Raw genomic sequence first — 16,178 nt, 5'->3', positions numbered from 1 at the left:
CTCCTGGCTGACTACTGGAAGCAGCAACGTCTACCCACGCACTACCGAGAGGGCTCTGCTGTGCTGCCTGTGCGGTGTGCTGAGCCTGCTGCCGGCGCCGCTCATATATTTTGAATGGTGCAAGCTGCGGCATTCGGCAGGCGGGATCGCTTCTCAGGCTTTGCAGGCTGTGCTGAGCGCATAGCGCGGGCCCTGCTCACCACCTACCTGAACCTAAGGATGACATGTAACACAATTGTCTTCATTTTATATATTTTTCTACATTTCTTTTGGCCTAGGGGTGCCATGAAAAACTTTTGATACTCTAGGGCAGCAGTTCCCAACCTAGGTTACGTGAAACCTGGGGGGTACACTGCAGGCCGGGTGGGGGGACTTGGAAATAATATTTCTAATGGCGGCATAAGAAGTCTCCCAATGGTGGAAGACATCTCCCGTTGCCTTGGCGATGAACTATGTTGTGTCACTTCTGGTTCCGTCTGCAGCATCATCAGTGTCTCCTTGTGCTTTTGCCCAACCAGCAATCCCATAGGAGCTACCTGCGTTACCCTCAGATATCAGTGATGATCTGCCCAGTGTTGACACAGGTAAAGGAAGCAGTGGCATTAATCCTACAGGCGTTAGAGGGAACCCCGGAAAAACTACACAGCCAGTGTCCAGACACAGAGGGACCAGATTCCTGACCACATACTCAGGCCTGAAGACAGGGGGGGTCTAGGGAGACAACTGTGACCGGCCTGTACAATACAGAGGGGCCCCAGAGGCAGAGCATGGCTGTGACAACAGTGATGCACGTCATCTGTGCCCTGCTGCAGCCGTCCGTCTGCCCTGTACTATTTATACTGCCGCGGTCTACAGGCTGTAATGTGCCGCCAAGCTGAACGATCGCCACCTGTACTGTGCGGCAGGACCACACATATAGTAGGGGTGGCACACAGAAGTCCTGGATCTGTGCATCTGCCCTGGGCAATTTAATCCCCCAGGCAACAAGCATGTAATCTCCCCCTGGGCAATGAGCATGTAATCCCCCTGACAACAAGCATGTAATGTCCTCTCCCCCCCCCCCCCCCCCCCCCCGGCAACAAGCAATTACCCCCCCCCCTCCCCCCATGCAATCCCCAATGGCAACAACTATGTACTCCCCCCTTGGCAATGAGCAAATAGTTTGACTGTAATTGGTACAGTTGGGAGGTATGCTACTGTACATAAGACAGGGATAATAGTGTCCTTTATAGTTTGTGTAGAGACCATTTTTCAATATTATGATCTTGATAAACTATATTAAACGTCCTTTAAAACTATATTAAAGGTATATAGTTATATACATGACAACAGGCACAGCAGCATGTTCTATTCCTATTGTTACTCAGTCTAATGTCTCACATCTGATTTAAGTTTAACCCAACCCTGTGACAAGCAGGAGCTGCCACTAGATGGCGCTAGATGCTGCTGATTTAAAGTAGAAGTCGGGTGAACACGGACTCGGAGAATATCACTGCTGTAATGTGCAATGTGGGAGGGAAGAGATGTGGTCTCATGACCTTATCTGCCCGCCTCCTTCCCTCTCTCATTGCCGGGACTGGTTCTGTGTCAGCTCAGCTGTACAAAACGTGAGTCCTTGCTTTATACTGTACTTTATAGGATACATCTGTGAGTGTGAAATCATTTTTAAAACTAGTTGCAATATAACAAGAGTTTAGCTTTGCAGGTTTCCGTGATCTTGAAGACCCAGTGCTACATGCACATACCTCCCAACATGACCCTCCCCAGGAGGGACACATTGCTCTGTTTCTGGACTTCTCCCTTAATTTATGATTACCATCACCTGTGATGAAGCACCTTTCTTATCAATTAACCTGTTTAAAACAGGTGACGGCAATCAGACATTAAGAGGGAAGTCCAGAAATAGAGCAATGTGTCCTTCCTGGAGAGGATCATATTGGGAGGTATGATTCATACAAGGCACAGGTTCTTAAACTCAGTCCTCAGGACTCCACACAGTGTATCTTTTGCAGGTCTCACAGAATCACAAGTGAAATTATTTGCTCCACCTGTGGATCTGTTAAAATGTATCAGTGAGTAATGAATGAACCTGCTGGGAGACCTGGAAAACGTAAATGGTGAGGGCCGAGTTTGAGAACCCCTGATATATTGCCTTCATGCCCCAGGTCTATTACTACTCTCACCACAGCAGAGGCAGCAGGTGGGCATAGCCACTTTCTGCAGCATGGGCTGAGTGTGTCCTGACTCCAGAGCGGATGTGTGCGCCGCCCACCTCCATCAAGTTATTTATTATCTTCACAGGGTGTGACCACGCCCTCTGATGACATGCCCCCTCTGCTGACCACACCCCTTTATCATACCACATACCTCCCAACTTTTGAAGCTCTCGAGGCGGGACGATGCTCCTGCGCGCCGGAGGGGCGTCGAAATTTTCGGGGGGCGTGGCCTATACTCGCGGCTCTGCCGCGAGGCCACGCCCCCATTTTGCCGCTATGGGGGCATGACCCAGAGGCTCTGTGAGCCTCTAGCCATGCCCCCAGCCCCCTGGCTGCAGGAATAGACGCTGTGCGCGTGCGCACAGCGTTTATTCCCCGCTGCTTAGCAGCTGACAGTGGGGACTCCCAACAGCCCCCCCACACCGTGGGACACTGCCGCCCGCGGGTGGGACATCGGGACAGGCCCTGACAATCGGGACTGTCCCGATAAAATCGGGACTGTTGGGAGGTATGATACCAGGCCCAGCCGACCTTTCAGCGCCCCTGCAGATTGTTAATGATATACAACTGTATGTCTGTCATAAATGCTTTAGGTAAGTGGTTCTCAAACCTGGAACTCAAGGCACCCCAACGATCCAGGTTTTAAGGATATCCTGTGCTCAAGTGTGGATATACTTAAACCCTGCACTGTAAGGGTGGTCTGAGGACCAAGTTTATGAAGCACTGTGTTATTTTAAACGGCTGTTGACGAGCCTGTGACCATTCAGGAGCAATGCGTTGGGATCAGACAGCCCGGTTTCCCTCCTTAATGTTCTTATTCAGATGGGACGGTCTCAATGTTTAGATAGGCAAGACTGTTGGGACTTGTGTCCTATACATCAATGCAGGGTTATTTTTAGGGGGATTGGAGTGGGTCTGGTGTTATCTAGTACTTTGGAAAGACTAGGTAGTTTCACCCGAGAGATACTGGGGTCGATCCTATTATCCCCGATGTGTGCGGATGAATCGCCCAGTGCGAATAATCACAACACCGGGTCACTTTACGACGTGCCGAATTCGATGAAAAGTGCTCGCACCTCCATAGGGGGGCAAGCAAATTTCAGCGAATTTGGCCCTGCGAAGGGTGCAAGTTAGGGTTAATTTGGGAGCCGTTTTCGGTTCTCACTGAGCCGCAGAGTCAGAGACGTGGTATGTGGCGTCCTTACCACTATCTCTGATTCCAGAGCGCAATCACTCGGCTCCCTGCGGCACATCGTGAGGTGCAGGAGTAGCAGTCCGCACCGAATGCTGACCGAGCGACAAGAATGCTACGGGTCATAGCAACATTCCATGTCCTGTGATACAATAAGGTGTTAAATTCCTAAATGATGGTTAATGTCTGTTAAATACTAACCACATATTCCACCTGTGCGACTGACATGTATAGCAAATAACACTGATGCTGAATTACAGTAAACTCCTTAAATAGCTGTCCAGACTTCGGGAAACTGGCCCCACCCCTAATAGCACCCCCAAAGAAAGCAGCAATGTAAGAGAGGGTGTGGTGTAATAGAGTAGCCACTCCCATTTCATGATAAAAAGCCACTAGATTGTTCTACTGCGCAGAGAAAAAAAGGCACACTGTAAACTGCCTAAGAGTATTGTGTCCTGAGAATGGATTGAGTACTACAGTGGTAATGGTTGTTCCCCGAAGCAGCAGGGTCCAGTTCTGTTCCGTGCAAATGTTCCGTCTGGATTGCTGCACACAGTGGGTGTTGTTATAGAGTAGTACTCTCTGGGGCCTGGAGAGCTGATCAAGTATAAGATGATAATGTAGCAGACTGTCAGCCCCTAACTGTCATTTTCAAACATATCCTCTAAATTGACAGGAGCCAATTTACTTCTGCATTATCACCTTCCACTTTATCACTTCATCAGGCTTAACACATCTGCTCCTCAGTACATTATTAAAACTACTCTGACGCAGGTTAATTAAGCTTGGTGAAGTGATAAAGTGGCTGGTACTTGTTCACCAGCCAATCAGGGAGTAACTGTCAAGTTACAGACTGGGTTTGGAAAATAGCAGTTAGGAACTGATTGGTGATAAAGTACCAAACAGCCCTAACTGTCATTTTTCAAACCCAGCATGTAACTTGACAGGCTGGTGATAAAGTACCAGCCACTCTATCACTTCTACAAGCTTAATAAAACTGCCCCACTATTCTGTAATTAAATCTTTATATTGTCTTTGAAAATATGACCTTTGGTAACCTGTGCATTTTATCTTTTAGACTTCCCCTTCATTCATCAAGATGTTTTCCTTGCCACTCGTCATCCTTTTTGGAGATTCAATCACTCAGGTGAATAGGTTTCCTCAGTAGTCAAAGGGGGAGATTCAATTGTTTTATGGGCACTTTTAATTGCATATCGCCTGTCCCCTTGCCTGGCTGATATGCAGTTGTGCCGGCTTTGGGTACCCATTGTTTCTCTTGAACCAATGGGGGGCATTGGAGAGTGGATCTCTGGAGCCAGTACCAAGAGTCAATGGGGGACACTGGAGCATTGTGCTCACTAGGTTCCAAAGTTGGCAGCATTTTGAAAGCAGTAAAGGCTCCTCTGCCCCAAGCCAATAAACCAGATGTCTTGTGTTCTTCACTGTCGCTTGCCTGGAATCACACTTGGGTATGTGGCATTGTTTCCCTGGGGTATTCCCTAAATTTTTGTGTATGCCCTCCACCTCAGTTCTTTTCCACCAGTCTTCCAGTCACTATTGACAAAGCACAAATGGGTTTTTATGGAAAAAAATTCTGCGCTGCTAGAGCAGCTTAACCTGTACAGTGGGTGCTTCACCAAAATACACCAAACATAGATCGACAATACACAAGATTCACTGACAGTTCTCCAAGCGCTCCTCTCATGTATCTACTTCACATAGACCACTGTAGATTACTCGTGGGGCATGGAAAAGAGAAAGAAAGGCAATATAGTGTAACACCTTCAAGCATAAGCAAATTGATGTGAATATTGCTTTAAGATGGGAACCGTACCCTCTTTTATTGTCCACACATTGGCAGACAATAATCACTATTGACAAAGCAACCACTCCCAAGATTTCTGGCCTCCAGGCATTGATGCCCCAGTATTCACTTCCAAGAGAGGAACGGGGTTCTAGTCCAACCCATTTCTCATTCAGAAACTGGACAGCTTCTTCCATTCCATTCTCAACCTGAAACCTTTCAACCTGTTCCCCAGGGTTCCCAATGGAGGTACTACATCCATTATGCAAACTATGGACCAAGATGATTTTTATGGCCTCTATGGACAGCTAGAATGCATACTTGCATATTCCAATTCGGCTAGCTCATTAATGGCAATGGTTTCTTTGGTTTGCGGTACAGTGGGAACACTTCCAGTTTTAGTTTTTTCCCTTTGGATTTTCTACTGCACCTTGTGTGCTTATGTAGGTTAAGAATTCTGCCTACCCTGAATGACCTTCTCATTGCTGGTCCAGTCTCCGGACACACTTCGCGAGCATCTGCACCTCACCTTGTACTGGACGATCAATTGGTGCAAGTCCGCCTTTGCTCCATCTCTACAAGTGCATATTCTTCAGGACATTCTGAGAGTTTTTCTTCCCAGGGACACGTGGGACTACTTTTCTGTGCGAATGTGGGAATTTTTGTCTTACCTGTATGTCTCTTTTTGTCCATGGGGGACACTTGTAGCCCATCCTCATGCTCATGTCTGGCTGTGGCTTTCTACATTATTGTGTGCCTGGTTCTGTGTATGTGCTGGTTTTCTCCTCTTTTCAAAAAATCTCCTTTTTATTTCTTTTTTTTACACCAATCGTGCCCAAAATCGCTGGATTTAGCTGTGCAAAGTGGCAAAGCTTGACTTAAGACCTGGATGTGACAAGAAAGCTGTGTGAAAAGATATACAGGGCATCCCATGATTATGCCTTCCTGAAAGGAGCAACAATTGAATTGCTATGTCGGCCAAAGGGTGCCGCTAAAATAATTGAATTTCCCCCAAAGTGTGCTTTAATTATTTACGATGTGAGAGCGCTAAATGAAGTAGCTTTTTCCTCTTATTTTCAGTTTGCATTTGAAGGAAATGCATGGGCAGCAGTACTTGCTAATAAGCTTGTTAGGTGAGTATAACCTCGCTAGATTACCATTGTGATAAACCATTTGACCGAATCCTTTCCTTGCTACATTGCTTTGCTAATTTTAGTATAGTGGTGGCCAAACTCAGGGGGTAATTCAGGTTGGTTTTACAAGCACATTTGGTTTGCTAATGGACAAAACTATTTTGCAGTGTAAAAATAAAGCAGCCAGTATTTACCCAAATGTAACTCTCGCTGCACATGTTACATCTGCCCCACCAGCAGTGCACATGGTTTTGTCCATTAGCAAATCTAATGTGATTTGCAAACCAAACTGAATCACCCCCTCAGTCCTCAATAAGCCCTAGAACCTCATGTTTTCTGGATGTCCTAGCTGAAGGAAGTGTGTATTTGTTGCTAAATGACACATTTCTACAAGATCCACTGGTGGTCTGCAAAACATGAACTGTTAGGAGTTAGGCCACCACTAATTTAGCAACTCTACAGGACTGAGCAATGCCGGAGGTGGTTGGCAGAGGTTCTGGGTATGGAACCCTTCTTAATATAGGGAATGGCAGTGGTCCTGGGGTGGGTGGGCGACTCAATCCAAAGTCCTGTTAATACGAAAAAAGGTTTTTTTTTTTTTCAAGTGGAAAACCGCTTTAACTTCTTCATTGCGGAAGATAATTGAGGATCAGCATGCTGACTTTACCTAGACTATGGAAAGGGAACACTTGTCCTTTGCTCCGGCGGGTGTACCGTCCTTTAATATCTCTGACAATAATTGTCAGACATTAAGGGCGGGATGTACTAACGGGAAAATGCGGTAAAACCCCTGTTTTACTGCATTTTCCTATGTACTATTACCCGGCCCGCACGTCACTGCAGTGTAGGGTATCGCCACCTTTGGGTGGCGATACCCTATAGAAGCCTATGGGCTTCTTTTCGCCGCCCGACGCCTCCGCCGAAAAACCCGCCAACCCCCCCCTCCTCCCCATCCCTCTCTTACCTGATCCAGGTCCTCCTGGACCCGGAAGGTAACACCTTCCTCCCTCTAGTGAGGCAGCCGGACGTCCTTCCAGCTGCAGGGGGAGGAGGAGGCGCCGGGGACAGCTTGCTTAGCTGTCCCCGGCGTGAGGGATGCAGGAGGGGGCAGGGAGGTGACGGAGACCCCACACACCATATTCCAGGTATCGCGGGGGGGCCTCCGTCAACGCATCGCGATGCCAGCCGCATATGTTAGTATATATGCGGCGGGGGGGCCGCGAAGGCGGCGATGTATTTTAATACATCTCGCCCTAACCCCCTGCATTATAGGAAAATAATGTAGATCAGTCATTTGAGAAGATCTCCCCCAACCTGACTAGAGAAACCCACTTTAGAAAGATGGTGAGTCTCTTTTTCAAGTGTTAGGCCCCTTGTTCAGTGATCACAAGGCAATGTTACCTGAAATGTATGTTTTTGTCTGTTTGGGGGAAGGCACTGTTAGCCCACTCACCATAGTGACATCACCAAGTGGGAACCCATATTTAAAAATGGGAAGTCCACGCTTTAAAATGATGTAGCTCACTAGTCGCTATAGTTACCTGTGATCATCTCCAGATGATGTTACCCCGGGCAGGGAAGAGGAACTGCATGGGTTTTGGAAGATGTAGGGTTCTAGAATGAACGTGTATGCATTTTATAGGTTATGGTATTCCTCCAATATCCTGGTTTATTTCCAGGTCTACCCAGGTCACAGCTTGGTGTAAAAGGGCCCTTGAAAGATAACCCAGATTTAGGCCCTTATTCCGATTGGATCGCAGTACAAATTTGTTCTCAAAATGGGCAAAACCATGTGCACTGCAGGGGGGCAGATGTAACATGTGCAGAGAGAGTTACATTTGGGCGAGTTATTTATTTTCTGTGCAGGGTAAATACTGACTGCTTTATTTTTACACTGCAATTTTGATTTCAGTTTCAACACACCCCACCCAGATCTAATGGTGTGTACACACGGTGAGATTCTCTTGCTATTCTACTTAAAATTCGAGTGCTATACAATCTTTGCTATCTCTGTACTTTTTACATACAATTCATACAATCTGCACTATATATTGTCTATCTGGGTTTCGATTTTGTGCTGTCACGGGAGCGCACATCGGGATCGCAAGGTAAAAAACCTGTGCGATCTGCATGCGATATAGTCAAAATCTCATGCTGGATTGTACCGTGTGTACACAGCATAACTCTCTCTGCACACGTTACATCTGCCCCACCTGCAGTGCACTGTACTTTGTACTGCAATCAGATCTGAATAAGGGCCACAGTTACCTGGGAATCTGACCCCAGCAGCTACCAGGACTGAATGCAGTAATGGTGCAGTGCATATGCAGTAACATATGCGATTATTAACGCAAAGGCGATGGCCAGCGGGTCCCCCCTCCCTCCCTGAAGCCTTACCCGGCTGTGAGGGATCCCCTTCCTCCTCCCTGCACCCGGAAACGGTGCAGGGAGGAGGAGGCCACTGGTCCGGGCAGCACAGCAGGAGGCTGCCTGGACACAGGTGAGGGAGGGCAGCACGGATCGTCGGGGGGTGCACGGGGCAGCGGGGGACGCGAACTGGCGTAACCCCCCTTAACCACACCCCCAATATAAAGTACTGGGAGTCATTTTAAGACTGATCCAGAAGCCTTTAGGAATACAGAGAAGAGACAAAGGTGGTCATTCAGACCTGTTTGCACAGCTGCGATTTCACAGGCCGGGCGATAATGGTATGACGTACGGCTCGTAGTAACCGGCTGTTTTCTGTAAGTGTCATGGAACACGCAGGGGTGCCTGCACATTTGAGGGAATGACACGTGATGACACATCAGCCCCAATCTGACTGTTTCTATCACACCTGCAGAGTAAGTCCTGGGCTACGTACAGACTGCAAGCACTGGAATCATTCAGTAGTGAGGGGCTGGCAAATGGATTGGCAAAGTAATAGCTTGTTGTACCTGCGCACTGAATCTCACAGGCTAGCTGCCGCACTTGCGGTTTACTTCTCCGTGGGTTACACTTTTTTGTGTTCCAGTGCTGCGCTCTGCCTTATATGTATATACATTGATGTACTGATGCTCTTAGGAGCAAATTCAATTACAGTGTAAATCATTTTTTAAAGTAAAATTATAAATGCACAAATTATATAGTGAATGTCATGACTATAGGAAACACTTATAGGGTGTATATCCATAATGGGCAGAGAGCAGCACTGGAAAACAAAAAAGTATTGCAAATGGATTTGCAGCGAATCACCGATCCAATTAATTCTCATAAACCAAGCTAAACAATTGGCAGGCTTGCACGGGGAGCCGGGATTGCACTCTCGCTGGGTGGCATATACCTGGTCGAAGGGCTTTGCAAATTGGCAGAGCAACTACCAGGTCTAGATAACCCCAAAAGTCCACTCTACTGGCTGATGAGTACTAATGAGCATAGAAACTTAATCAATCAAAGAAGTTCTACAGAAAGACGGTAAAATAACAACATAAAGCTGTGGCTAAGTAGTATGGCTTAAATTAATCCATGTATATATTGCTACCACAGAAAATGTGACGTCGTCAACCGTGGTCTGTCTGGGTACAACTCCAGGTGGGGCAATATCGTTCTACCAAAACTGATCCCCAAGGGTTCTGAGAACATTGCTGCTGTCACCATCTTCTTTGGTGCTAATGACAGTTCCTTAAAAGGTAAAGAAAAATGTTTGATTTGACATAGCGTAGCGAGCCACCAAGCCCGTATCGCTGGCGCCGTGAAAGTACACAAGTACCTGAAGTACAAACCCCATCCAAATTTAACTCTCTCTGCACATGTTACATCTGCCCCACCTGCAGTGCATATGGTTTTGTCCATTAGAGAATTTGCTTTTGCAAGTGAACCAGAATCAGGCCCCTAATCTGTGGTTTCATACTAATCCTAATGTTACCCCATATAAATATGTCCGCTCGCTGTGTCACCTTCTAGTACTGTCATTGGCCAATCTAATAACCAGACTCCAAGATATGTCTTCCAGATACGGCTGTTCCCTGGTGGACAGGTAGATCTTCCGCAGACCACTACACCTGTTGTACAATTACCATTTGATTTCTTCTGATTATCACCCTATAATAGAGATAAACCCTCATCAGCACATCCCCCTGGAGGAATATGCAGACAATTTAAGAAGCATGATACAGTATTTGAAGACTGTGAATGTCGCACAAGATAAAATCATCTTGATCACCCCTCCACCTATTCATGAGCCATCCTGGGAAGTGCAATGTCATAGTAAAGGTATGACATCATAATAACACAATCCTAGTACACCCCTTACCTGTTCCTGCACATCCTGCTTGAGCCAACCTATGGTGTGCACTGGTGGGTGACTGGAACTGCCTGCACTGATCTCCCTATCTGCGCTGTCATTGCTTAGGAAATATACTGAATCGCCTGAACTCTGTCGCTGGGGTGTATGCCAACGCCTGTGTTAAGGTTGCCAATGAGTGTGGCACAGATGTTCTGGATTTATGGACATTAATGCAGAAAGAAGGCCAGGTAAGGATTTGTTCTATGAGTTTTTGCTATAGTTCAGTCAGGTGGCACTATTTTATGTAAGGAGGCTTTTCACCATTTAGTGGCTGTTATACTGCACCTTAATGCAGTGATTGCGCTCAGTGAAAGAATGCATGGGTCCCGGGGACCCCTCACTTTATAAAGTTGGAGTCTTACGCCACTGGGTCCCTTCACATATTGGGGCAGATGTATTAAGCCTGGTGAAGAGATAAAGTGGAAGGTTATAACACACCAGCCAATCAACTCCTGTCATTTTTCAAACAGCTAATTGCGTTATCACCTTCTACATTATCTCCAATTTATCTCTTCACCATACATCTGACCCATTCAGAGTGCTTCATGGAAAAAGAGGGAATGAGAGAAATAAAGGTGCGAGATAGAGAAAGGGGGAGAAGCAAGATAGAGGGAGGTGTGTGAGCAGGGTAACAGAATGTCAGGGAGAGAAAGATGTGAGCAAGCGAGGGGGAGAGGGGGTGTCCGGAAAAGAGAACGAGAGAGTGCATCAGGGAGAGAAAGGTGTTATAGAAGGAGTGAGAGAGAGGGTGGAGCAAGAGGGAGGTAGAGGTGTGAGAAGGAGTAAGAATGTCAGGGAGAGAGAGAAAAAGACAAGAGCTACAGAGAGTGAGATTGTCAGGGAGAGAAAGGGGTTAGAGACAGAGTAAGAGAGAGGGTGTCAGGGAGACAGTAAGAGAGACAGTGGCAAGTACTGAGAGGGAGAGACAGTCAAGGAGAGGCAGAGGGAGGGAAGAGTGAAAGGGGAAGCGTGGGGAGAAGAGAGAAGAAAGGGATTAGGGGAAGAGAGAGCACCAATTGTCAATGTTGACCTCGGGTATGCCAACCATTTCAAGGTGTTGACCTAGTAACTGCTGACCATTAATGGTAGTCCTAGTGACTATTGACCCAGATATTGTCTACCCAGTGACTGCATACCGTGAGGTGCTGGGGGGTGAGAGGGTGTGAGGTAACGGGGTGGTTGGATGAGGTGATAGGGCAAGAAGGAGTGAGGTGACGGGGAAAAGGCGAGAGGGAGTGAGGTGAGAGATGGGGAGGGGGGTGACAGGGTTTGTGGGGAAAAGAAGAAGAGGAGGTAGGGCTTGTTCTCACCAACATTGGTGCGATTCCTGCTCCCCGGGGACCCACTCTGGCCGCCAAGCTCTCCAGCTCCTCGGCTATCCTGCTTTAGCAGAGTGCGTCCCAAGGAACCTACTTTGGTCGCCGGGCTTCTCCTGATCACCAGCTTGGCTGCAGCAGAGCACATCCCCGGCGACGCACTCATTTTTTTTTTTAAACGGAGTCCCTCCCGATCTACCCGTTTTCCGTCCACACTGTGGAGGCAGCGCCAGCTCTAAGCGATGCCTCCGCCCCCGATGACTCCCCGCCGCGCCCCCTGATGACGTCAGCGAACCGGCAATTCTGCTGGTTCGCTGTGGGGATGTGAACATCCCAAAATGCAGGTTCGCGCCAGGGCTGACCCGTTTCAAAGTCCCGGTGCGAACCTTCATTTTGCAATGTAAAAGCAGCACTATGTAGAATTGCTCCGGTTCCTAGCGCACTAATGGAACTTTCTGTTTCATCATTCTCTATACTACAGCTGGTGGTTCCAGTTCTGCTCTGTGTAAATAGGAGTATGCCGATTACCAAAGCTCTGTTTATTGTTCGGGTTGGGATCATTTGGTCTACAGCATGATGGTCGACAGTAATTAGGTCGACATGGGAAAAGGTCGACATGGTTCTAAGTCGAAAGGACGTTCGTTTGACAGGTCATTAGTTCGACAATGTCTATGTCGACAGTCAAAATGTCAACATGGGGTTTTTCACTTTTTTTACCCCTACCATCCCCTCGCATTGCTTGTAATGCATCGGGCACTATTTTATTCTCCCACTACGCCCTAGGGGATGGTAGGGCATGAAATACCGCCTGCCGGCACGTGTCGGCGCAAAAATCAGTGAAAAACCCCATGTCGACCTTTTGACTGTCGACCTAGACATTGTCAAACTAATGACCTTTCGACCTAGAACCATGTCAACCTTTTCCTAGGTCGACCTTTTCCCATGTCGACCTAATGACTGTCGACCATCATGCTGTAGACCAAATGACCGCATCCCTAGTGCTCAGTGTCTCTAATAGCAGAGCACTGCTGCTCCATAATATGTGGGATTCTCTGATAGTAATTGTCTGTTGTGTCCCAGGACTACACAGCGTATCTGTCTGATGGGCTTCATCTATCTGAAAAAGGCAACCAGTTCCTGGAGTCCAATCTGTGGCCAATCCTGGAGAAAAAGCTGGGTGCTCTGCCTGTCCTCTTCCCGCTTTGGGATAAAGTGGACGCCAACAATCCAGAATTTTCCCTTCTCTACAACAAGACTGAGAAAGCAGAGGACTAGCTGCTCATCAGACCACTGCTATACATAATGTAAATGAAAGCGGACATAACTCCTTTATTGTGGGAGGTTTACTGGAATCATTTTTATTGTATAATTGAGACTTGTAAATTTGTTCTGCTGTATAAAAGATGTTTGCCCCCCCCCCCCCCTCCGTGCATGACAGAGGCGTGGATGAATACCTCAGGATCACCATAGACAGCTTCACCTTTTCATTCAGGGTGTTGTCCCATCATATCTCTCCGACTCTTTACTGATGCGTTACAGGGAGGAGGCGTGGCTGTGCATCCAGGCATATACCAGCAGGCTGAGCATGGCCACGCCTCCTCATAGTAATGCAACAGTGAGGACTCGGAGACAGAGCCGGCTCTGACAGAAGATGGGACAGCACCATGCAGCAGCAGCAGACTGCTTGGAAAAGTGAAGACTCCCATGGGGATCCATAATTTCGCAAGGGTGGGGAGAGGAGGCTGGGTTAACATATATAGACATACCTGTAATGTATATAATACAGTATGTGCTGCCAGTCCAATCCCAGGGATCAGCAGTGCTGTGTGTATTATAGCAGACAGCGTTCTTCAATTATCTGATGCTTTTGGTTGCAGTTGTTGCTGCTGAACTAGCTACTTTTGGGGGGCAATTTATCTCTCACATGAGATTTGGGGAACTTTTCTTGAATAAATGAAATGATCATTCAAAAACTATATTTTGTGTTTACTCGGTGTGTCTTTGTCCTATATTCAATTCTTTTTTTAAATCAGAAATAAGGAAGGGTTAAAAATATGCAAATATATATATAGTACCAATTAGCATATATACGCTAGCATAGGGAAATCGCATCGCACGGCCTGTTTTAGAGCCGTGCGATGCGATCTCATTAGTTAATATGGTATGGACGTTAGGCAGTTAGCGTAGCTGTGCTTTCTGAATAAGCGTTCGCTGCACAAATAGCGTAGTCAGACAGAACGTGCGTAGTGTTCCCAGTCCCTGTCAGAGCTGAATAACTGACAGTAATGGCTGCATCAGGGAGAGCAGAAAACGCTAACGAAGTGACAGTAATGGCTGGAGAACCTGTGAGCATGTTCACCTTGCCAAATACAGAGGAGGAGGCTGTTAGTTTTTTCCAGCAGCACAATTTGCTTCCAGTCACGCAAAATTGTGTGAACGGGCACCCTATGCGCCTATCGACGAAAAAATGCCACATTAAAGTCTGTCGCAAGTAGGTGAGCCTCAGAGCGGTGCATTGGTTCCCGGGGTGCTGTTTATCCTTTCTGACACTTGTCCAACTTATATTTATTGTGAGCGTCAACTGTAGTTGTCTAATATAACTGTTTAATGCGTGAGGCCTGCACTATGGGCTTAATTGCACAGCCCCATAGTCAAATTGGCGGTCCTGGTAAGAGTTGAAGTTGAGGAAAGCCTGTTTGTGAAACGCAAAAGCCATGTGGGAGGGATGCTGCCTCAGCAGTTAATCTTTGGAGGGATTTGCATAGTAAACTATGAAGATCTAAATATTTTTGGATACCATCCCTTAAAAATCCTTTAATTAATTTACCCACTATCGATGTTAAGCTCACAGGTCTGTAGTTAGCTGGGTCATCCCTTTTTCCTTTTTTGTAAATTGGTACTACCTCTGCTATTCTCCAGTCTTTTGGAACCTTACCTGGTGAAAGTGAGTTATCAAAAACGTAATGCAGAGGGGTCGCTAATTCCTCCCTTAATTCCATTAGTACCTAGGATGAATCCCATCTGGCCATGGTGATTTGTTTGTTAAGATTTTGCTGAGCCGCAATATTATCTCATCAGTCGTGAAAGCAATATTAAGATCTGGCTTGTTCGTTCCAGATGTGGTACCTGTACGTTCCGCTGTCTCCTCTCCCTTAGTAAACACTGATGAGAAGAACAGTTCTGCTTTTCCCTTATCCTCTGTAAAGCTTTTCCCATTTATATTGGTTAATGGGCCTTTGTTCTCTAATTATTCATTTACTATTGATGTATTTGAAAAACTTCTTGGGATTGGTTTTGCAATTGAACATCAGTACCGTCTGAATTTTGCGGTGCGGTTTCCAGGTCCAGGTTCCTCCTTTCAACCTGTTCACAAAAATCTTGGGTCACATGGTGTCCTTACTGAAATGTGCCGTTATCAACATTATTCCATATCTGGCCAACCTGTTGTTGAAGACTCGGAGTCCCTTCTTCATCAGCATCTATGACTAATCTTCAATACTCCTCAGTCCTTCAGCTGTATGGTGAATTTTCCAAAAGGCAACCTTCTTCCAACCCAGAGAATGGTATTTCTGGGTCTGCTTTTCGACACAAGGGGAAATTTACCAACACGGGATTTCTATTTCACATGGGATGTTGCTATAGGCAACCAATCAAAATCTACTTGATTATTTTGCATTTTCTAGGAGATTACAGCTAGTATCTGATTGGATGCTCTCAGTAACATCCCATGTGATATAGAACTCCCATTTTAGTAAATTTCTCCCAAGGGGTCAAAGTCCATCTACCTTGGGACAAGGTTCAGGATATCAGGTCCAAAGTGAAACACGTGTTGCAATAGCCACACGTACCAGTTCTGTAGTGCATGCAGTTGCTCAGAAAGATGGTGGCTGCTTCGAGGCAGTGGCATTCTTCTGATTGGATCACTGACTAAGGCTTTATCGAAATCAGGGATCCAGACTATGGTTAAGGCAAGAAAGCCGGTGAACCTGAAAGATTTTTATCATGGGCATTTGTACATATATTGGTGCACACATAAGCACTCCCTGCTAGTGTCTATCATGTGCCAAGTTTATTGGCTTTCTGGAGTGGGGTCTGGTCTTTATTTTACAGAGAAGACTGGCCAGTCTTCCAGAGCTTTCTTCAGGGAGTTATTCAAATACAACATACTTACATCCCTCCTTGGGACTTAATCT

General features: G+C 46.7%; 1 protein-coding gene across 2 annotated transcripts; it reads left to right on the top strand.

Annotated features, from left to right (window-relative positions):
* The first annotated feature begins 1,474 nt into the window (after positions 1–1,474).
* On the top strand, positions 1,475–13,963 carry IAH1 (isoamyl acetate hydrolyzing esterase 1 (putative)). 2 transcript variants are annotated; one of them, XM_083178532.1, is made up of 7 exons: positions 1,475–1,607; positions 4,487–4,555; positions 6,293–6,345; positions 9,871–10,013; positions 10,435–10,596; positions 10,736–10,857; positions 13,066–13,963. In XM_083178532.1, the coding sequence occupies exons 1-7, from the start codon at positions 1,524–1,526 to the stop codon at positions 13,258–13,260; spliced, it is 828 nt and encodes a 275-aa protein (XP_083034658.1). In that variant the 5' UTR covers positions 1,475–1,523; the 3' UTR covers positions 13,261–13,963. The 2 variants fall into 2 exon arrangements, with proteins under 2 accessions (XP_083034658.1, XP_083034659.1); XM_083178533.1 differs by lacking the exon at positions 1,475–1,607 and adding an exon at positions 2,791–2,809.
* Positions 13,964–16,178: the final 2,215 nt, after the last annotated feature.

This window comes from Crinia signifera, chromosome 3 (assembly GCF_055691185.1).
Source record: "Crinia signifera chromosome 3, ASM5569118v1, whole genome shotgun sequence".
NCBI classification, from domain to species: domain Eukaryota; kingdom Metazoa; phylum Chordata; class Amphibia; order Anura; family Myobatrachidae; genus Crinia; species Crinia signifera.
The sequence above is the reverse complement of the archived record's forward strand: the minus strand, read 5'-3'. Positions and strand labels throughout refer to the sequence as shown.

Bases quoted from the DNA above. Each gene is read 5' to 3' on its own strand.
- IAH1 (XM_083178532.1), top strand. From the start codon at position 1,524: ATGTGGTCTCATGACCTTATCTGCCCGCCTCCTTCCCTCTCTCATTGC. The intron at 6,346-9,870 runs GTGAGTATAACC...TTGCTACCACAG, and splicing joins CTTGCTAATAAGCTTGTTAG to AAAATGTGACGTCGTCAACC. The intron at 10,597-10,735 runs GTATGACATCAT...GTCATTGCTTAG, and splicing joins AGTGCAATGTCATAGTAAAG to GAAATATACTGAATCGCCTG.